The sequence below is a fragment of the Eschrichtius robustus genome, chromosome 8, assembly GCF_028021215.1.
Source record: "Eschrichtius robustus isolate mEscRob2 chromosome 8, mEscRob2.pri, whole genome shotgun sequence".
NCBI classification, from domain to species: domain Eukaryota; kingdom Metazoa; phylum Chordata; class Mammalia; order Artiodactyla; family Eschrichtiidae; genus Eschrichtius; species Eschrichtius robustus.
In genome coordinates, this window is record NC_090831.1 from 108758621 (window position 1) to 108781371 (window position 22751).

The window sequence follows — 22751 nt, forward strand, 5'->3', positions numbered from 1 at the left end:
CTGGTACATAGTCCTCTGCCTTTTCATTTTGTCTATCTTTCTGTGAATGTGGTTTTCGTTCCACAGGCTGCAGGATTGTAGTTATTCTTGTTTCTGCTGTCTGTCCTCTGGTGGATGAGAGTATGTAAGAGGCTTGTGCCAGCTTCCTGGTGGGAGGGACTGGTGGTGGGTAGAGCTGAGTGTTGCTTTGGTGGGCAGAGCTCAGTAAAACTTTAATCCCCTTGTCTGCTGATGGGTGGGGCTGTGTTCCCTCCCTGTTGGTTGTTTGGCCTGAGGCAATCCAGCACTGGAGGCTACAGGCTCTTTGGTGGGGCTAATGGCGGACTCTGGGAGGGCTCATGCCAAGGAGTACTTCCCAGAACTTCTGCTGCCAGTGCCTTGTCCCCACAGTGAGCCACAGCCATCCCCCGCTTCTGCAGGAGACCCTCCTATGCTAGTGGGTAGGTCTGGTTCAGTGTCCTATGGGGTCACTTCTCCTTTCCCCTGGGTCCTGATGCACACACTACTTTGTGTGTGCCCTTCAAGAGTAGAGTCTCTGTTTCCCCCTGTCCTGTCGAAGTCCTGCAGTCACACCCCGCTAGCCTTCAAAGTCTGATTCTCTGGGAATTCCTCCTCCTGTTGCCGGACCCCCAGTTTGGGAAGCCTGACGTGGGGCTCAGAACCTTCACTCCAGTGGGTGGGCATCTGTGGTATAAGTGTTCTCCAGTTTGTGAGTCACCCACCCAGCCGTTATCTCACTGCAGCTTCTCTTTTGTCTTTGGATGTGGGGTATCTGTTTTGGTGAGTTCCAGTGTCTTCCTGTCGATGATTGTTCAGCAGTTAGTTGTGATTTCAGTGCTCTCACAAGAGGGAGTCTCATTAATTGATTTTTGAATGTTGAACTACCCTTGCATATGTAGAATAAATACCATTTGATTGTGGTGTGTAATTAGTCTTACACATTGTTAGATTTGACTTGCTGATATTTTGTTGGGAATTTTTGCATGTATATTCATAAGATGGGCTGGAGTTTTTCTTTCTTGTAATGTCATTATCTGGTTTTGATATTTGAGTAATGCTGGCCTCATACAGAGTTAGAAAGTTTTCACTTTGCTTTTAGTTTCTGGAAGAAGTCGCAGAGAAGTGGTATTTAAAGTGGTTTTCTTTAAATGTTTGGTGGAATTCACCAGTGAAACCATCTGGACCTGGTGCTTTCTTTTTGGGAGGATTATTAATTATTGATTTAATTTCATTAGTAGCTGTCAGCCTATTCAGAAGATCTATTTTTCCTTGAGTGTTGGTAGTTTGTGTCTTGCAAGGAATTGGTGCATTTCATCTCTTACAAAGTTGTAGAAATAGAATGGTGTATGATATTTACTGTATTAACCTTTTAGTATCCAGGTGATCAGTAGTGATGACCCCTCTTTCACACCTGATGTTAGTAATTTGTGTCTCCCTGTTTTTTTTCTGGATTGCATAGCTAGAAGTCTGTCACTTGTACTGTTTTTTCAAATAGCCAGCTTTTGGTTTTATCGATTTTTCTCTTTTCATTTCCTGTTTTCAGTTTCATGAATTTTTGCTTTTTTATTATTTATCTTCCCTGTTTGCTTTATACTTAAATTGTTCTTCTTTCTCTAGTTTCCTTAAGTGGAAGCTTAGGTGATTGATTTTAGATCTATCTTCTCTTCTAATATGTGCATTCAGTGCTATATTCAATGCTCCGGTTTGGCTGTGTCATACAAATTTTGGTTTTTTGTTTTCATTTTCATTTAGTTCACTATAATTTAAAATTTATATTGTGACTTGACCCATGTGTTATTTAGAATAGTGTTGTTTACTCCAAATATTTTGGGATTGTCCACCTATTTTTCTGTTACTAAGTTTAATTTTACTCATTAAGTTCAATTAAGTTTAATTCCATTGTGGCCTGAGAGCATACTTTGTATAATTTTCTCTTCTTTTACATTTATTAACATGTATTTTATGGTCTATCTTGGTGAATGTTCCAATGTGAGTTTGAGGAGAATGTGTATTCTGCTGTGTTGGATAAAATAGTCTATAAATGTTAATTAGATCCAGTTGATTGATGGAACTGTTCAACTGAAATGTATTCTTGCTGAGTTTCTGCCTCCTGGATCTGTCAATTACTAATAGAGAGATGTTGATGTCTTCAATTATAATAGTGGATTTGTCTTTTTCTTCCTGCATTTCTGTCAGTTTTTCCCTCAAGTATTTTGACACTCTTTTTTTTTGGGTACAGACACATTAAAGATTGTTATGTCTAGGAGAATTGACACTTTTTTCATTATGTGATGCCCTTCCTTATCCCTGATGATTTTCATTGTTCTTAAATCTTTTGCTGGATATTAATATAGCTTCTTCAGCTTTCTTTTGAAAGCATGGTATATGTTTCTCTATTTCTTTACTTTTCATCTATCTGTGTCTTTATATTTATGGTGAGTTTCTTGTAGACAACGTATTCAGGACTTGTTTTTTTAATCCATTCTGACAGTCTCAGTCTTCCAATTGGGTTATTAAGATCATTCACATTTAAATTGATTATTGACATCTACCATGTTTGTGTTTTCCATTCTTTGCACTTGTTCTTTAGTTTTCTTATTTTCTCCTTTTTCTCTGCCTTCTCTGATTTGAAATGAACATTCAGTATGCTTTTATTTTCTCTCCTTTTTAGCATCTCAGCTTTACTTCTTTTAAACATGTTTTTAGTGGTTGTCCCAGAGTTTGCAATACTATATTTACAACGAATTTAGTCCAGCTTTAAATGACAGTATACTGCTTGATGGGTGGTTCAAGTACTTTATACCAAAGTATTTCTAATTCCTCCCTCCCTTATAACGTTGCTCTCATTCATTTCGCTTTTCCATATGCTGTAATCACCCAATACATTACTGCTTTTATTTCTCTGAACAGATATCTATTAGCTCAGTTAGGAATAAGAAAATACAGGTTTTTACGTTGGCTTCATATAGTCCTTTTCTGTTCCTCTTTGTGTTTCTGACCTGTGTCATTTTCCTTCAAATAAATTATTTTAACATTAATGTAAGGCAGATCTACTGGTGGCAGATTTTCTCAGTTTTTGTTTTAGGAGGTATTTTATTTTTCCTTCACATTTGAAACATAGTTTCATTGGATACAGAATTTTAGGTTGGTAGTTTTTCTTCTTTCAACATTTCTAAGTATTTTGTTCTACTCTTTCTTGACTGTATGGTTTCTGGTGAGAACCCTGACATAATTCTTATCCTTGTTCTTCTGTAGGTAAGGAGTTTTTCCCACTGGCATTGCTTAAATTTTTTTTTTTTTTTTTTTTTTTTTTTGGTTTTCTGGAGTTTGAATATGATAATACCTCTGTGTAGATTTTTTGGCATATATCCTGTTTGGTTTTGTCTGAGCTTCCTGGATTTGTGGTTTGGTGTTTGTCGTTAATTTTGGAAAATGTCCAGTCATTATTACTTCAAATATTTCTTCTGCTCCTTACTCTCTTCTCCTTCTGTTATTACAATTATGCATATGTAATAGCTTTTGTAATTTTCTCACAGTTGTTTGATATTCTTTTCCTTAAAATTTTTTTTCTCTCTCAGTTTGGGAACTGTCTGCTAACTTAACTTCAAGCTCCCTGATTCTTTCCCTGGTACATCACCCATCCATCTTGCATTAGTGTCCTTAATATGTTAATCATAGTTATTTTAAGTTCCCTATCTGATAATTCCAAAATCTGTTTTGTATTTGAGTCTGCTTTTGATGCTTGCTTTGTCTCTTCAGACTGTGTTTTTTCTTGTGTTTCAGCATGCTGAAGTTTTTTGTTGGAAGCCAGCTAGGATGTATTAGGTAATAGGAAGAGAGGTAATCAATTAGGCTTTTCAGTTTGAAGTTTTATGTTCATCAGGTTAGAAGTTGGGCTGTTTAGTGTTTGATGTAGCCCAAGGTGCCAGAGGCTTCATTTCCTTTAGTGTCCATGTTTTTTCTCTCTCTCCATTTTTTTGGGCTGGGGGGCTGGTCCCTAAGAAGTTCTTAAATAGTTTGTGTCTTGAAGCTCTCAGTTGTAGTCTACTGTAATTATACATTACCCCAGTTGTGGTGGCTAGATGTGAAGGAGGGGAAGCATTCTTTAATCTTATGATTAAATCTCAGTTTTTACTGGGTCTGAGTCCCTGTACTCTTACTTTGCAGAGTGTTTTTTAGCCTTTCTTTTTCTCCTCTAATGTGAGAAAGGAAGGCTACACGGGGCTGGGGTTGGCTTATTACTTCCCAGGTAGGATAAGGCTCTGGTAAAGAAGTTGCCTTTAGAAGGCTGGCTTTCATTATGAAGAATGCTCTGTGGATATTGAAAAATGGTTGCTTTTCCCCTACCCTGTTTCAGGCAGGGTTTTTTCCTTTCATCTTCTTTTACTGGAAATAAAACCCACAATAATATGGGGGATCCCTAAAACTATGCCCCCAGGAGTATCTAACTCTCAAGCTAGTCCACTTTCAGTCTCCAGAAATTTGTCAAAATGACCTTGTAATTTTTCCTACCAATTATTGGCTCTAGTGGTTTCTGCCTCAGGTAAGATGACCTCAGCTGTGATTCTCTGTCTTTTGCCCATCTCTCCAGATTACAGGGTGATTGTTTCTCCAGTAACCTCAGCTCTTTGAGGGATATAAGGAAACTTGTTGATTTTCACTTTGTTCAGCTTTCATCTTGTTGTCTAGATGAGAGTGAGAGACAGCTTCTAAGCTCTTAACATTTTGGAGCTGAATCTGGAAGTCTCTTTGCTTTCCTTTTTCAAATCGTACTGGCGAGTACTTCATTATTAAATGTTTTCGTAAGATTTCCTTGCTGGGACCATTTGTACCTACCTAGTGTTTTTTGATGGTTGGGTTCTGATAACTTTTTTTTCTTCTAGGGAAATTTCTCTATTTCACATTTCTGTGTCTACTAGGGTCAGTTGGTACATTTTTTTTCCACAGAGAGTTGTACATTTCATCTAAGTTTTCAAATTTATCTCCATAGACTTTTGCAAAATAGCTGTGTGATTCTTAAAATAGTCTCTGCCTAGCAGGTTTTTTTTATTTTTATTTTTTTTGATACTTGGATTTTACTCCCTGTTTTTTTCACTTTAATTTTTTTCAAATATTTAATTTTTAGTTTATATTGACAGAGTTAATAAATTTTATGAATTTTTGGTGTACTGTAGAGAGCTACACTATTCCGTATGATAATTACTAGATATGTGTAGCAACTTAAAATGGATTTTAAATTAAATTTAAAAATTCAATTCCTTAGTCACATCAGCCACATTTTAAGTACTCAATAGCCACGTGTCTAGTGGCTATTGTTTTGGACAGTGCAGATATAGAATATTTCCATCATCACAGAAAGTTCTCTTGGAAACTGCTGCTATACTGTCTGTCACATTGCTATTAGCATTATTTTGTAGAAATTTTGTAGTTTGCTTTGTATTTCTCCTTTGACCCAATAATTTTTTTTTTTTTTTTTTTTTTTGGCCGCTTCTCGCAGCATGCAGGATCTTAGTTCCCTGACCAGGGATCAAACCCATGCCCCTTGCAGTGGAAGCATGGAGTCTTAACCACTGGACTGCTAGAGAAGTCCCATTGACCCAATAATTTTTAATAGAAATTTTATTTTCAGTTGAAGTGGTGTTTTTTGATTTCAGTGTTTTTAAAAAATTTTTGTTAGTAATATCTACCATAATGTGTATTATAAAATATAGTATTTTATGATAAAGTACTCTTTTATTTTTGCTTAAGGCTCTGAATTTCATCTTATGTGAAATTAAATTTGAACCCTGCTTTATTACTACTTGCATTTGCTTGATGTGTCTTTGCTAATCCTTTTAAAATATATAACTTCTGGAATCACTTTGTTTTACTTATGTCTCTTGTATATGTTACAGAATTAGATTTTTGCCTTGTTAACTGATCTTAAAAATTAAGAAAACACGTTGTGTTAAGGCCATTTATGTTTATTGATACGTTTGATGTCAATTCTAATGTTTTGTGGCATATTTTACACAAATGTGCGCACACGCAGAATCTTTCACTATGTTGTCTTTTTTCTTTGATCTTCTTCTTATTAAAACAAGTTTCTTTTGGCATTTAAGGTGGCTTGCATTTTTGTTTTTTGGTTTCCTTCAATCCAGTGTCTTTTAGTGTAACACTTAAGTCTCGCTGAAGAACTTAGCTGGGAACCTCCTCTTCTTTCTTCCCTCTATCCCAGCATCTAATTGTAAATGATGATCTTTCCTTGCTAAGGGTTAGTATTTGTGAAGCAGTTAACAAGTCTATTCGGACTTCTACTTATTCTCTACATTCTTCTCCCATTTTTCATAGATCTATCCTTTCTACATTGCTGTAGAACATACATATTGTTAGGTCATCCTTATCTTCATGGTTAGTTTTAGTTCTGTAGTTGATTTTACTTTGAAGCTTTTCAAGTCATTTCTTGAATATGTATGGTTTGTTCTTTAGTAGGTCTCAGGAAGGGCTCAAGGAACTTTTATATGTTGTTAACTATCTATGCCTGTAAACTTGAAGGACAGTTTGACTGTATATAAAGTCCCAGGCTCACATCTTTTTGTGCTTGAGGATCTTACGACTTTTTGTTTCATTGTTTTGTGTACAAAACAGCTGTTGTGAAATTTCTTGAAACTATAATTTTCTTTTTCTTATAAGAGACTTGGTCTTTCTACCTGGATGCTTAAAGTCTTTAAAATCTAATAGTTTATGGTAGGAATATTCTCAGTTGAATTTCCCTAATATACCATGTATCCTTTCAGTATGTAGATTCAGGTCTTATTTTAGGAAGATTTGCTTGCAGCACAGTTTGAAATACCGTCTGGTTCCAATTACATATTTATTGGATCACCTACTTACTGTTGCTTTCTTTTGTATCTGTTTCATTATTTTTACTCACTTTCTAATCTGTTTTTTCTTCATTGGGCTTTTTTGGGCAGGGTTGGGGGAGGAGGGAGTATATTCTTTGTGTGTGTGTGTTTTAGTTGAGGTACAGTTGACATACGACATTATATTAATTTCAGGTGTGCAACATGTTTGATATTTGTATATATTGTGTAATGGTTACCACAATAAGTCTAGTTAACAGTCTCGTCTAATTAGTTCTTTCTAATGTAGTCTGTTTTCTGAAAAAACCTATTTTCCCTCATTTGTGAGTGTTGCTAGCTCTTCCTACTGTCTAGTCATATTATTTCTGAACTGTTGTAATTTTGATTTATTACTGCTTAGTAAAGCTTCAGCTATTTTCGTAATTTCTTTTAGTTCATGTTGAAATAATAGTTAATAATGTTCATCTTTTTTTGTGGCCACATTTTTCTCATGCGTTTTTATTATCTGTTAGAATGTTATTTATTTCACATATATTATTTTTCCTATAATTTCTTAGTGTGTGCTTTCATTTTAAGTTTCTAGTGTTTAAGCAAGTACGGGTTTCCAGTAGTTTTATTTTATTTATTTATTTATTTGGCCGCGCAGTGTGGTTTGCGGGATTTAGTTCCCCGACCAGGGATTGAACCTGCAGCCTCAGCAGTGAAAGCGAGGAGTCCTAACCACTGGACTGCCAGGGAATTCCCTTCTAGTAGTTTTAGAAGGAAGAACTGTAGGCAGAAGAGATGGACAAGTGTAGTTCTGAGCTTTGGGGCTCAAGATCTCTCTACTTTGTGAAATATTTTTTAAATTTGGACTTCTGAGATGTAGTAAAGCTTTTTGTCTTTATATCTATGCTTTGCAAGTATTTTGCTTTCTGGAGAGGAACCTTTAAATGTATTTTGCCGTGTGATATGTTTTGAGTTCTGTATCGCTTGGACCTTTGCCCACCTAGAATATGAATCTTACCTTTCCTGGGGGTTGTCATTCTTTATGCTTTGCTTAATTTATTTTCTATTCCCTGCAGTTTCTCTTCAGAGTGGGTTTCTGTCCTTCTAAAAGTAAGAAAATATCTGCAGGATAGTTCTGAAATCCTCTTAGGGTCTAGACTCAGCATTTTATGAATGTTCTCAGGCCCCCTTAGAGATTTCATGCTTTCTTTGCATTTACCTTATCTTGGGACCTGTGAGGACATTATCTGACTTTATCCAGTTCGCAGATTTCCATGGTCAGATTATTTCCTGTTGCTGTGATTTTGAGCATGTTGGTTTCTTTGTGAAGAATTGACTTTTCCTTCATTTTTCCATGAGTGCATCCTTCTAATTAACATAATTAGCATTTTGGGGACCACCTCAAGTAAAAGAACTCCCCTGTCCTAGTGCAGATCCCTGTTTATTTCTTTTATAGCATTTATCACAATCTGTAATTACCTTGTTTGCAGCTGTACCTGTTAACTTTCTGCTGCTTCTCATTTGAATGTTAGCATCGCAAGTGGGGATCTTTTCTATCTTAAATATCAGTGTATTCCCAGAGCCTAGCACAATGTCTGGCATATAGGGATCAGTAAATATTTGTTGAATAACTCCAGCTTATGGTAGGGCCCCCTCTTTACCATGCTCCTGTGTGAAAATTTGGAAGTATTTGGAGTGAAAATTGGGAAGTATTTGAAAGTGAGTATACAAGTGATTTTTGGAGAAGCTATACTTTTTATAGTATACTCTTTAACACTGTACAGCTGTGGCTATTCAGAATTGATTTGAGTTGATTTCTATTTTGCATTTTGAATTGGCTTTTTATTGTATATGTTTTTGTGTCATAAATTTTATGCTAAGTACATTTATTACTTATTTAAAAATAGATCATAATCCCCTTGGCCACAGGTACCCATTCTTGTACTTTTGTGGTGTTACCCCAGCAGAGTGTTTACACATAATGGAAGCTGTATTATAATCAATGGCTTGTGTGTTGTTATTGACTGCTGTGTAGAAGGAGGATTTTACATGATACGTTGAATGAAGGATGTGAAATCTTTTCATGGAATTGTAGAATGTTAACATGGCCTCATGAATGGTGTTTTCTAGAGTTGTGCAATGCACTGCCCCGATTAGAGCTGGAAGAAACTTGAGATCAAGGAATTCAACTTTTCCTTTTACACTACAGATAAAGGAATTAAAGTCCTGCGAGATTACATGATGTGCTTAAGGTTATTTAACCAATTAGTGGCCAAGCTCCAGGGTCTTATGATTCCTAGTCAAAGCTGATTTCTTCTAGATGCATTTTATCACATCATTCAACAGAAGGGCACAGGTTTTAGTAGGGTGTTTTAAAACTACCAAAAGGAAGATATTCACAGATTGAATCCTTCCACACTCTTTTACATACTCTGCTTGACTGACTTCTTCACATCAGAATTAGAGGTAGCTTTTGAGTATCCAAAACTCTCGATTTAAAATTGACTGGATTTACTGTTAAGTATCCTGAGCATCCATTAGCAGAAAAAAATGTTAAGTGCTCCATTTTTTTGCTCAAGTGCTGCTTTTTATGTTTATTTCAAGTGTTCTTAAGAGCAGCAATTTAAAAGATATTGCCAAGCAGACTTGGGATTTGAGCATGTTTAATAAAAAAAAAGATTTTTAATTTGCTGACTTGAACCCAAAATGTCCAATAAATTCTCTTCTCATGATGAATTTTAATAGTTTGTTCCTGACAGTTGGTAGTTTATGTAGATATACTACATTAAAAATTTTGCAAAATACAGACATGTAACTTGGAAAAAGTTAACATTGTATTCCATATTTCAGTCGTCCATGTGTTTCACTATAAATTTTTATAGTCCTAATTGAAAAAATTAATTACTCACAGCCTTGCCTTTGTAGTCTATCTATGTTCAAGAGACTTAATGTGGCTCATTTTTATTACCTTCAGTTTTCATACTGCATTGGTAGGAATAAAAATGTACCTTTTTAAAATTAAATTAACCCTGATGAAAAAAGGAAACCGTTTTACTCCTCAGCCCATCTCTTTTTTTTTTTTTTAAAAGAAGCTTTTTTTTTTTTTTTAAATTTATTTATTTTTGGCTGTGTTGGGTCTTCGTTTCTGTGTGAGGGCTTTCTCTAGTTGTGGCAAGCGGGGGCCACTCTTCATCGCGGTGCGTGGGCCTCTCACTATCGTGGCCTCTCTTGTTGCGGAGCAGAGGCTCCAGATGCGTAGGCTCAGTAGTTGTGGCTCACGGGCCTAGGTGCTCCGCGGCATGTGGGATCTTCCCAGACCAGGGCTTGAACCCATGTCCCCTGCATTAGCAGGCAGATTCTCAACCACTGCGCCACCAGGGAAGCCCAGCCCGTCTCTTTTATTAGTTCTTCTTGACCAGTTCTCCGTTAGTTATTATTTGCATTTTGCATTTTAAATATATCTTACAATGGCATATATTGAGCTTAATCTTAGTAGATTAATCTTTGTTATTTGGATCATATAGTTTCTATATGAAACTATATGAATTGTGTCTTGTATGACATTTTTTTTTTGCTTATCATTTATTTATTTTCCCAGACAATAGTTAAAATGTTAAAATTAGTCATGGAGTACCTAGAAGGGTATTTTGATCACATTCTTTTGGTTGCCAGAAACAGAGCCTCCTGGCAGCTAGAACTAAAAAGCTATTAATTTCTATTCTCTGTTATTCCTTGGAGTCTCTGCTGTTTTATGTCTCCTGCAGTCTTATCTTACTACTGACCGGCTTATTCTTTCTCTTGTATCTCTTATACTTATTTTGTATATCTTTTCTCTGTTTCATTGGTTCTATTCACTTATGCATTTTTCTGTCTTATAATTTTATTCTCGTACTGGCCCATTCCATCTCCCATCATAGGTCATTAGCTAGCCTAGGTTAGCTGTCATTGAGATAGTTGTAAGGGAGAGTCACAAGTACAAAACATCAGTGTCTATGATTGCTCCTTCAGCAGAGGCTGTGGATGGGATATTTCCCCTTTTAGAGATCAAGGATAGTGAACTAGAGGTCAGGGATAGTGAACTAGTATCTTGATTAACAATGTGTAGTAAAAGAGGTTAAGGTCTCTCCTGAGAGTTAGAAGAAGGAAAAGCTATACCAGTAATGATGGTGGGCTTTATATCTCTTTGGGAAGTATGAAGAAGGATAATAAAGAAGAACGTGTTTTATAGAATGCTACCATAGTGGCTGTGTTTCTGTTGATGAAGGGCTAACGTTAATAGTCTCTGCCCTCAACTAGTTTCTCATTTGCTTTCCAGGAGAATGGAAATGGATTTCAGGAAGGAACATCTGGGAGGGAGAATTAAAAACAGTCTACAGCTGACTAAGCTTTGAGAGATCATCTGTCATTTAAAAATTTTAAGAGGCGATAAGCCTTCATTAATTGCTTCTCCATCTCCTATGTCTTTAAAAAGAAAGAAAAGTTGAGCCTGACTTGATCATCTGATGATAATGTAGTCAGTTTGCCATAAATATGGAAAGCTTGTTGTCATCTCAACCGTAATATTTTTACAATAATTTAATGTTTATATAAATAATGTTTATTATAAAAATCTGAATACGACAAATAGAAGAAGATAAGCTAAACCCCTTAATGATATTTATGCTTCATTTTTGGCTTATATGTGTGCTTGCTTTATATAATTGAATATAAATTAGATCATATTACACATGCTTGTTAATATAATTGTATTCAAATATATATATAAATAATAGTTTTTTTTTTAACAGTGAAATCATACATGCTTCTTTGTATCTTATATTGCAAAAATCCCTCCAAGTTACCTGGTGTAGATCTGAAGTATTCTTTATAATGGCAGTATAGTGTTCCATGATATATGTGTTTTATGATTTATTTAATCATTTCCCTGCTACTACAAAAAATGCTGCATTAGACAGACTCATTTATGAGTCTCTATACATAGATCTTTATGTACTGATGGTCTTATTTTTATGGGATATATTTTGAGAGTGCTAGGTGAAAGAATATGTACATTTAGAATTTTGATAGATGTTGCAAATTGACTTTCCATCAAGGTTGAAGTAATGGACATGTCCACAGTTTCTCCCTGATTTCCTGTTAAGTAGAGATTTAATTTCATCAATTTGATGGGTGAAAAAAGATATCTTACTATGTTAATTTGTTTTCCCTGACACAAACAATACACAGGGATTTAGAAAAAAAAAATTTTGTTGCTGTTTACTAGCCATTTTAATGACTCTTCAGTGACATGCATTCTGCTCATTTTTCATTTTGTTGTTCATCTTATTCTCAGTGTGAAACAGTGTTTTGCATATCTTAGGTATGAATACTTTATTAGTCATATGGGTTGCAAACACTTTTCCCTAAACTATTGCTTGTTTCCTATCTTTCTTTATGGTGTTTTTTTACAATACAAAATTCAAAAGTTTTTTGTAATCAAATAACTTTTTCGTTTTAAAGCTTCTGTGTTTCTTGGCAAAAAGATCTCACTAACGCTTTTGGTTTTACATATTGGCCCTCACATTTTTTTCTAATATGTTTATGTATGTATGTATGTATGTTTAAATGTTTAATTGGAATTTTGTTTATGATATTAGATAGGGGTTAACTTATTTTCTTCCAGTGGATATTCAGTTGTATAAGCGTCTCTTAAATATGAACTGTCATTTCCCATTGAAATAAAATATCACCTTCATCAAATATTAAATTCTCATCCACACAGGGCTCAATTTCTGGATTTTTGTTTCTTAGCTATTGATCTGTTCCTATACCAATCCCTACTGTTTTTAATTATAGAGGATTTTTAAAAAAAATTTATTTATTTATGGCTGTGTTGGGTCTTCGTTTCTGTGCGAGGGCTTTCTCTAGTTGTGGCAAGCGGGGGCCACTCTTCATCACGGTGCGCGGGCCTCTCACTGTCGTGGCCTCTCTTGTTGCGGAGCACCGGCTCCAGACGTGCAGGCTCAGTAATTGTGGCTCACGGGCCCAGCTGCTCCGTGGCACGTGGGATCTTCCCAGATCAGGGCTCGAACCCATGTCCCCTGCATTGGCAGGCAGATTCTCAACCACTGCACCACCAGGGACGCCCCAATTATAGAGGATTTGAAGTGTTTTAAAGCTGATAAAATGATCTCTTCTCACTATTCTTTTTCATAAATTTTCTTGGCTCTTTTTGTACAATTTTCTATACAAACTTTTTTGTATTGTGTACTCTTTGGGTGAGGCTTCCGATACCTCAGAGAGAGTGGGCAGTCTGGCAGTCTTTGTCTTGTGGCTTTTGATATACCATTTCCTATATTGTTAGTTCTCTGTAGGTCACCAGGAGACACCTCTCAGCAACCAGATGTCCTCAGCTAAGAGGGCAAGTACATTCTCATCTTCAGGGCTAAAGCTCTCCTGAAGATCTTTGTGGGCCAGGGAGACAGCCTGTTGTCCCAGGAATGCTCGTTTGGTTGATGCCTTTTTCTTGGGGAAAGAGGCATCCATGGATCTCATGGTCCTCCTAGGGCTAAGCTTTTGTGGTAATTCTTAAAGTTCTGGTTCTGGCCTCTGTCACCTTCTGGGCTTAAGAGAGGTACTTAGTAGTTGACTTAGTGTTGGGCTGGAGATCATCAGGAATATCTTCAAGCTTCCATCTTTCCAAGCCCCCTTAGGCTGCACCTTGTTTCTGGTCTGTATCATATTTCTCTTTTATCTTTTTTTTTAATCATATAGTTGATGTACAATATTATATTAGTTTCCAGTATACATATTTCTCTTTTATCTTAGTATAAGCTTTAAATTACAGATAATAAGTAAGGATTAATATACTCTATGTTTTGATGGAACCACTTTAATTATTTTCCTTTTAGTACTGTTTATTTATTTGTTCATATCTATCAAATATTTATTAGGCACTTTCTGTTTGGCAGCATTTAAGTTTCGAGTTAGGCATATGAGGGTGAATACCACCCAGCCCCTGTCTTCTTAGCAGCATTTTACATAGTTTTCACGTCTTTGTTCTCAAAATACTTTCTTCATTTGGCATCTACAGTTTCTAGGTTTTCATCTTCTTCACCTTTGGCCCTTCTCAGTCTCCTTTGCTTGATCTTTCTCTTCTGGACCCCCTAAATAGTGGACCCCCAGAGCTTAATCAGTCCTTCAGCTTCTCTTCTAGCTCTCTTTTATCCCCTGAGTTGTTTCACTCAGTGTCATAGCTCTAAATATTTTAGCATTTGATACACTGATGTTTCTATATTTTTTTCAGCTCTGGCATTTTCCTTGAATTTCAGCCTCAGATAATCCAACTGCTCGATCTCTAATGGGCTGTTTAATAGGCATTTCAAAATTCACAAGACCATAACATATTGTAACTGTTTGCCCCCTTGACTTTGCATTTAGTGATCCATCTGCTCATTTTTCAGATTTTGACATGGCTAGCTCCCTCATATCGTTCAGGTCTGTTTCTCTTCTACTTTGCTTTATTTTTCTTCATAGTGCTATTAATCCTTACCACTACTTTGACATTATATAGTTGTTTGTTTATTAATTTTTTAGTTGCTGAGAGACTTTAATCTCCTGCTACTGTTTTTTATCAGTTTCTTCTAATATTAACTGTGTTTTGCTTTATTTTTGTTTTCATTTAATTCATTAAGACTCACAATCTTGGCTTGAACTATTAATTTTATAGTTATTGTTTTCATCCAGTTCATACTTTTTTAAATTGTATTTTTTATCTCTACCTTTGACCCCTTTAATCCCAGTTAATACTTTTTCTTTAACTTCCTCCTAGTTTTACAAAGATTGTGTCTGCCTTATATAAATTTTATCTGTCATGAGTCACTGTTATTGTGTATGTGCCTTCGTGTAATAGTAACGTTACTACTATTCACCCAGTCCAAAGGATATCTTACTATGTTATTTTAGACCATTTATATGTATGACTGTACTAGATGCTTGGTATTAATATTGTCATTTTATTTAAAATTTTCTGTTTTTAATGTGTCCTGCTTTCATTTAATCTTTTATTTCCTTCTTTTTGCTATTTTTTGTTGTTGTTGATATTCTGTCTCAAATAATTTATAAGATATGTAGTATGTTTTTATTCTAAACTTAAGTATGCTTGAGTCTCTTTTTTTCTTTTTATCAATTTCAGAAACATTATTCTTAGGAGCTATGAAAAATGATGAAATTAACTCACTTACATGTCATTTGATCTCCCCTCCTCCAATTTATTATACTTTGTGATTTTTGTGGTCCCAATTTATCATAGTTATAATATATTAGGTTTTCTTTCGTGCTTTATAACATTCATGTCAGAGTGGTTTTTTTCCTAGTTTTTTAGCTTTAGCTTTTAACTGTACTGCAGTCTTTTCATAGAGTTCTCATCTTTGCTTTGTAATTCATTCTTAATAAAACACACCTTTTTTTCTGATAATGTGTCAGATGTGTTAATTTTAGAATATTTGAAAAGTACAAAAAAGCACAAAGAAGGAAAAAAGTCACTGAAATCTCACCATTGAGAACTACATTAACAATTTAGTATATCTTCTTTGTCTTTTCTCTTCATGCATGAATATTATTATTACTTACAACACTTGATTTACAGTATATGTACTGTAAACTACCTTTTCCCTTCACTCACTATGTAGTGGATATTTTCCAACAATATTAAAGTCAGGCTGTAGAATACATTATGATTACATGGTATTTTATAACATAGATATTTCATAGTTTGGTTTAACGCATCCTCTGTTGTTAGACAATTAGGTTGTTCACAGTTTGTTATTATAAATTGTATTGTGATGAATGTGGATGATTTAAATCCCCTGGATTATTTTTTAGGTTAAGTTCCAAGAAGTGGAATAATTCTGAGGCTGTATAGTATGGTGATTAGGAGTATTGGCTTTAGAGTCAGATTGCCTTGGGTTCAAATTGTTATTTCTTAGGTGTGTATGCTTAGGCAAATTAATTTATCTCTCTCAGTTTCTTAATCTGTGCTTTGACGGTAATAGTTTATGTATGGAAAGCACTTAGACCAGTGTCTGAGATGTCATAAAAGCTTAGAAATGTTAGATGCAAACATCATCACTGTCATTGTGGCTGATGTCATCATCATTTTTATTTAAAAGGATATACCTATTTGAAATGTTTTTTATATATATTATATTAAAATTCTCTCTTGAAAAGTTGTATCAATTTGCGTTTCTACCAGCAAAATATGAGAGTGCCATTTTACCAGCTCTGGCCAACAGCTGCAATTATGATTAAAACACATGTTGTTTTGAGAGTAGGCCCAATTTTATAGGGTTAATATATATCTTTGTTTTAATCTCTAATTTTTGGTTATTATTGATTTTGAATGTTTGGGTTTTGCCTACTTTCATATGGGGTATTTATGTTTAAGTGCTCTTCATTCAAATTTTAATTAGCCTTTTGTGTTTTATGTTGCCTATATTTTTCTATTGGTTTTTACCTTTTAGTATTGTTTGAGGTTATTTTATGTATTAATGTTTTACCTTTGTGAGATGTATATGTAAAGAAAATTCTTTTCCTTATAGTACTGCCTTTTAAAAAGAGTTATTCTTTTTGACATTTATTAAGTACTTTCTCTGTGACAGGTATAGATCTATATTTTAAGATAGATAAATAAATGGGCCTTTGAGAAGGCCCATTATTTTAGAATGATTTTAGATTTACAGAAAAGTTGCAGAGATAGTACAAAGTTCCCATATGCCCCTCACCTAGTTTCTCCTATTGCTAACATCTTATATTACCATGGTACATTTGTCCTAACCAAGATACCAACACTGATACATTACTATTACCTAAATGCCACATTTTATTTGGATTTCATTAGTTTTTCCACCGTCTTCTTTCTGATCCAGGATCCCATCCAAGATACCATTACTTTTAGTTGTCTTGTCTCTTTACTCTCCTCTGGTCTGTGACAGTTTTTCAGTCCTTCCTTGTTTTTCAGTATATTGAGAGTTTTGAGGAGTACTGGTCATGTATTTTGTTGAATGTTCCTCAATTTGAATCTGATGTTTTTCTGATTGTTAGACTGGGGTTATTTATATCAGTATGGACTCAGGGGTATTTATACTTTGGGTTCTAATCCAATACTACGTTATTTATTTTGTTGTTTATTTTAGCTTTGCCCATTCATTCTTTCATGTTGGCTCCTCTGTGTCCCTTTGACATGCCCCCGCCTTCCTTTTGCTGTTGTTGTTTTGAGCACTACAACATGCTCTAGGCTAATCTTCTGAATTCCCTGCTCTAACCCTAGAATCAGCTACTTCCCCAAGAATCCCTGTTTCCTTCTATTGGACTGTGGTATGTAGAAACCAAGATTTGGCATTGGTGTACTCACTGCTACTGGGGGTGTCACTGCTTCTAGTCTCTATTAATGAACAGAGCTAGGAATACTATTTGTGTCAGTGTGCATAGGTATATGTACGCACATTCACATATAATTACTTCTGAACCTGTATCTGTATAAACCTAAATATGAGTTCACACTGATGTCTCTGACTCTATTTCAGTACCATCAGGATCATTCCAATCTCCCTGCCCTTGCTTTTCTGTAGCTTCCCACTCCGAAGTGAGAAGCTTGACTCCCATCATCTACCGTTCATTTACTTATTTGTTTGACCCCAGTATATATATAAAGTGTTTCAGGATTAACCGATATTCCTCTGAGAAATAACTTTATCAAATAAAGTACAGTATTTTTAAATTAATTAATTTAATTTTGGCTGCGTTGGGTCTTTGTTGCTGTGTGCGGGCTTTTCTGTAGTAGCGGTGAGTGAGGGCTACTCTTCATTGCAGTGTGCGGGCTTCTCATTGTGGTGGCTTCTCTTGTTGCGGAGCACGGGCTCTAGGCGTTTGGGCTTCAGTAGTTGCAGCACGTGGGCTCAGTAGTTGTGGCACACAGGCTCTAGAGCGTGGGCTCCATAGTTGTGGTGCACAGGTTTAGCTGCTCCACGGCATGTGGGATCTTCCTGGACTAGGGCTCGAACCCGTGTCCCGTGCATTGGCAGGCGGATTCTTAACCACTGCGCCACCAGGGGAGTCCTTAAAATACAGTTTTTGTGTATGGTTCTATTTGTCTTTAGCTTTACAGTTCCCAGTGAGAGCACTGTCTTCCAAAGTTACTTATATCAGTTCCTTTTTTCACAGTTCTGTTTTTGGTGTTGGGCTTAAAAGACCTTTTTGATCCAAAGATTGATTTTATATATATATATATAGAGAGAGAGAGAGAGGGAGGGAGGGAGAGAGAGAGAGAGGGAGGGAGAGAGAGAGAGAGAGGGAGAGAGAGAGAGTATTTTATTAATTATTAGATATTTTATTACTTTATTTACCTTAAATTCCTAAATACAGCTATAGTTCATTTTGTCACTTGATGTGAAGTAGAGCTATACACACACACACACACACACACACACATATATGCATATATATAGTACTTTTTTCAATTGTTTAAAATGCTACCTTTATCATATTTTAAAATTTTTAAATTACTAGACATTTTTTGTGTTTCTTATTCTGTTTAATTTTCTCTTCTTATTCAAGTTCCAGACATTATATAACTTTGTGATAATTTTAGCATCTGGTAGATTATTCCTCTTTTTGCATATTCCTGTTCACTTATTCTTTTAATTAATTGCTATAATTTTCGTTTCTTTATTTCAGGAACATTTTAGTGGATAAGCCAAATGACCAGTCTTCAAGGTGGTCTTCAGAGAGCAACTACCCTCCCCAGGTAAGATTATGTGTAGCTCTTGATACCATTCCGAAGTCAGATTTTAAATAGGCACTTAACAGATATCAGTTATCTAGATTCCATTAATAGTTTATTCAGTCTTTGAAATTGTGAGGTAAATTTTTTTTTTTTTTAATTTATTTATCTGGCTGTGTGAGATCTTAGTTGTGGCATGCGGGCTCTTGGGCTCTTTTAGTTGCAGCATGCAGAATATAGTTCCCTGACCAGGGATCAAACCCGGGCCCCCTGCATTGGGAGCGCAGAGTCTTAACCACTGGACCACCAGGGAAGTCCCAGAGGTAAATTTTTATTTCCTCTTTTTTTGTTTGTTTACATTTTAGAAGAATTTTTATTTCATAGGCAAATACAGTGTGGAATTTGATGAAGCATAGACTTTATACTTCTCTCTACTGGAACATTTAAAATCTAATTTATGTTTTTTCTGGATTACTAATGATGCAAAACTAAGTTTCTTGTTACGTTTTGAGGAAAACGTTAACTAAAAAGAACTGGTTAAGGTGCTGTTAGTGTTCTGAGTAGAAACTGATCAGAGTACTGATCTGAGCAGAGGTTGTGACTTCTACTGCACTTAAACTCAAGTCATTCTGTAAATATTTAAGGACATGTTAGTAAATTCAACTTTGACTCAGTGATTCAGTAACTGCCTTTTAGGGAAAATAAGCTTAATATAGTTTGTTATTTTACTAAACTAGTATATTTAGATGACATCAGGACCATGAGCTAAATTGTTTCCTTGACAAGTGGTGTCCGATGTCATCTGGATTAAAAAAATAATCATTTTTCAGTTATATTACACTTTCAGCATTAGCACTTATGTCCATATCCTTGAGGAAATTAATGCTCTGATAGGTAAAGAAGATGGGTAAATAAAACTTACTTTATTTTTTTTTATTCTAGTGTAATTCTTGGAAACCTAGTCTCTGTACTTCTTTTTCCTTTTTAATTGTTTTTTTACTGTTTACAAACCTTTTTGGATCACCTGGTGTTTAAGTGTTTAATTGCAAAATATATATCCAAAGAATACACACACATACACACACACTTATATATAAAATATAAAGAATAATAAGGCAAATACCTGTTTACTTGCTAACTATCTTTAGAAATGGAAAACTGCTACAACCTTTGAAGCTTCCTGTGAGCACCATCTTATATCTATCCTCTAATCCCACCCCAGTAATTATTATTTCGTATTTGTTAAGCATATTCGCACAGTATTATATATGTATATGTTTATAAATTCCTGTGATTTGAGTTTTGTCTGGCTTTGGCTTTATATAAATATAATATATATTGAATCACTCATTATACATCTTCTGTGGCTAGGTTTTTGTTTGTTTGCTTAACATTATGATATTAATGTTGCCAAGTATAATTATAGTTTGTTAGTTTTCACTACTGTTTAGTATTCCAGTATATAAGTATGCCAAAATATATCTATCCATTTTTCAGTTGATACGCTTTTGAGTTTTTTATAGTTTTTGCTCTTAGGAACAAGATGGTATGAATATTCTTCTATGTTTTTTCCTGGTACACACGTACAAGAGTTTCTTTAGGGTATATACCTTGGTGTACAATTGCTGGATCATAGAGGGTATGTGTGTTCAACTTTTATCTGGTAATGCAAAACTGTTTTTACAAAATGGGTATATAATTTATACTCTGACTGGCACTGTATGAAAGTTGTTGTGCATTGTGTTCTTCCCATCACTTCTATGGATGATTTTTAGATTTTACCAGTCTGGTGGATCTTTCACTGTAACTCAGAGTTAAGTTCCTGCTAGCCTCTTGTTACAGATTTTCATCAACCAGTCAATACATAATGTTGCTTTATATGCATTTCTGTTTAAAGACACCTTACTTTGTGTGTATTGTTTATTCATTAGCATTGGACTCACAGCCATTAGCACTATAACTCTTGCCTGAATGAAGCTTATCTAATACACATATTTTCTCTGTAAGGCACACTGCAACCTTCTTGCATTTAGAAACACTAGACAGCACTTCAGCACTATACTTGGGGGTCATTTTAGACAGTGAAACACCAACAGAAAACACAAAAATATTTTAAAATGTGCCTAAATAGACCATGAAAAGGAAACTTGTTTGTAGTATGAGAGCTAAAACAAGAAGGTATAGGGTCCATCGTTTGACCTTAGCTGGGAGAGTGTGCTTCCGGCAACTTAAATTTTTTGCTGTTCTGTGCATGTCCAGGAATGACTGAGAGTATTAATTTGATGTGACAAATAAAATAAATTTTAGTGAGTAGATGAATTTGCAAGTGCAAAACCCATGAATAGTGAGGAGCAACTATACTGTAACTAACCATTCATTTACCATATCTTGAACAGGTCTGAGAATTAGAAAGAAAGGAAAAGAGGACTCTGAAAAATCAAAAGCATTGTGATGAAATTTTAGGTTCTAAGGGCCTTTTCTTAAGAATCCACTTCGGATATAATGTTATTCTGTTTGGTTGATTGTTTCTTTCGGTTTCAGCAACTGGAAGCAGCTTTGTGCATGGGGGGCATAGCTGTGAAAGATAGGCACATTAACAGCAAGTTGACAGCTGACAAAGTGTCGTAAGGGAGAAGACAGAAAAATCTAAGTAACAAATAGAAGACCAAAAGTATAACATTTAGGGGGCCTTTAGTGCAAGAATACTCTATTTCATTAACCTCTAGGATAGTGTTTCTAGTAAACTTTCTGCAGTGATGAAAATACTCTGTAATCTGCACTGTATAATACGGCAGCTGCTAACCACAGGTGGCTATTGAGTACTTGAAATGAGGCTAGTGTATCTAAGGAATGCAATTTTAAATTTTATTTAATTTTAATTATTTTAGATTAAATAGCCCCAGGTGGCTAGTGGCTATGTATTAGACTGCACAGATCTAAGGCATCGCTGTTATTAGGATATACTGTTTGATGCTCACAGTGCTTGATTCTGTCGGTAAGAAATTTTAATTATGTTTAGTATATGCAGCTTAAGCAGATAAGGAAGTTAATGGTGCAGTTATCTAGAGAGGGGTGGAAAACAAAATCAAAGCCTCTCAGCTACTCCTTTTTTTCCCATAATGAGGAAGGACTATAAGTGTGTACATGAATGCTAGGATGTATGGCATGTTTTGAGAGTGAATGAACCCTAAACACTTCTCTCTAAAGCTTGCGTTGGGTTATGAGTGGGGTAGGTAAAAATACAAATATTTTTCTTGTACTATATGTTGATTATTTTTTTTTGGATGGTTACTAAATTGTCAGGGCATAAGTATTATACCTATTAAGTTGTTTGGACCTAACTACTTAAGAAATAGAACTGTTGATATTTCTTTTGACCTTGGGTGCTGTATTAGTCATCAATTGCTGTGTAACAAATGACCGCAGAAATTAGCAGTTAAAAACAAACATTTATTATTTCACCCTGTTAGTGAGGGTCAGATTTTGACGCAGGAGAAAAAAAGAGAACCCATCTACTGGGGAATGCTTGAATACATTTTTCATGGAATATTGTCAGCCATTTAAATAAAATGAACTGGCTTCATACCAGATGACTTGGAGGAATTTCCACTATAAAATGAGAAAAGCATGATGCAGAGAAACATCTATAATAAGATCCTACTGTTGTTACCTGAATAATAACTCTCCCTCCCTCACCACTATATGTGTATGTACATGTGTATATTTTTATTTGATACAGTGAGCCCAGATAAAGATATGATAGGATATACATCTGGTTGTTGGCATTGGTTATTTAAGAGAGGAGGAGATGAGATAGGAAAAAGAGATAAAACAATTATTTTAAAAAGTTATTCCCGTCAAAAACAACGTATTTGATATTCGACTTATGTAAAGTATGTGTCTGTGTGAGTGTGTGCATAGGGTTCAAATGAATCATCATCAAAATGGTGGTGGTTGTGTCAGGATAATGGAATTTAGGTAATTTTAAATTTCTTTTCAATTTTATTCTTATACTTTTATCTCTTTTGATTCTCATTTTCAATTTATATTTATAATTTATATAAACAGAAAAAAATGAAAGCCATTTTCATTGCGGTAGGGAGCAAATATTTTTAGACCTAATGAGAAAACATTGCTGTTGATTCTGGATTCTCTTTCTGTAC

General features: G+C 35.1%; 1 protein-coding gene across 5 annotated transcripts in view; it reads left to right on the plus strand.

Annotated features, from left to right (window-relative positions):
• MKLN1 (muskelin 1) overlaps positions 1–22751 on the plus strand; it is a 353982-nt gene that overhangs the window by 200715 nt on the left and 130516 nt on the right. For all 5 annotated transcript variants that reach the window (XM_068549469.1, XM_068549467.1, XM_068549471.1 and 2 more), the window contains one exon: positions 18543–18612. In XM_068549469.1, coding sequence (XP_068405570.1) covers positions 18543–18612 — 70 coding nt within the window. The remainder of the gene's footprint in view (positions 1–18542; positions 18613–22751) is intronic.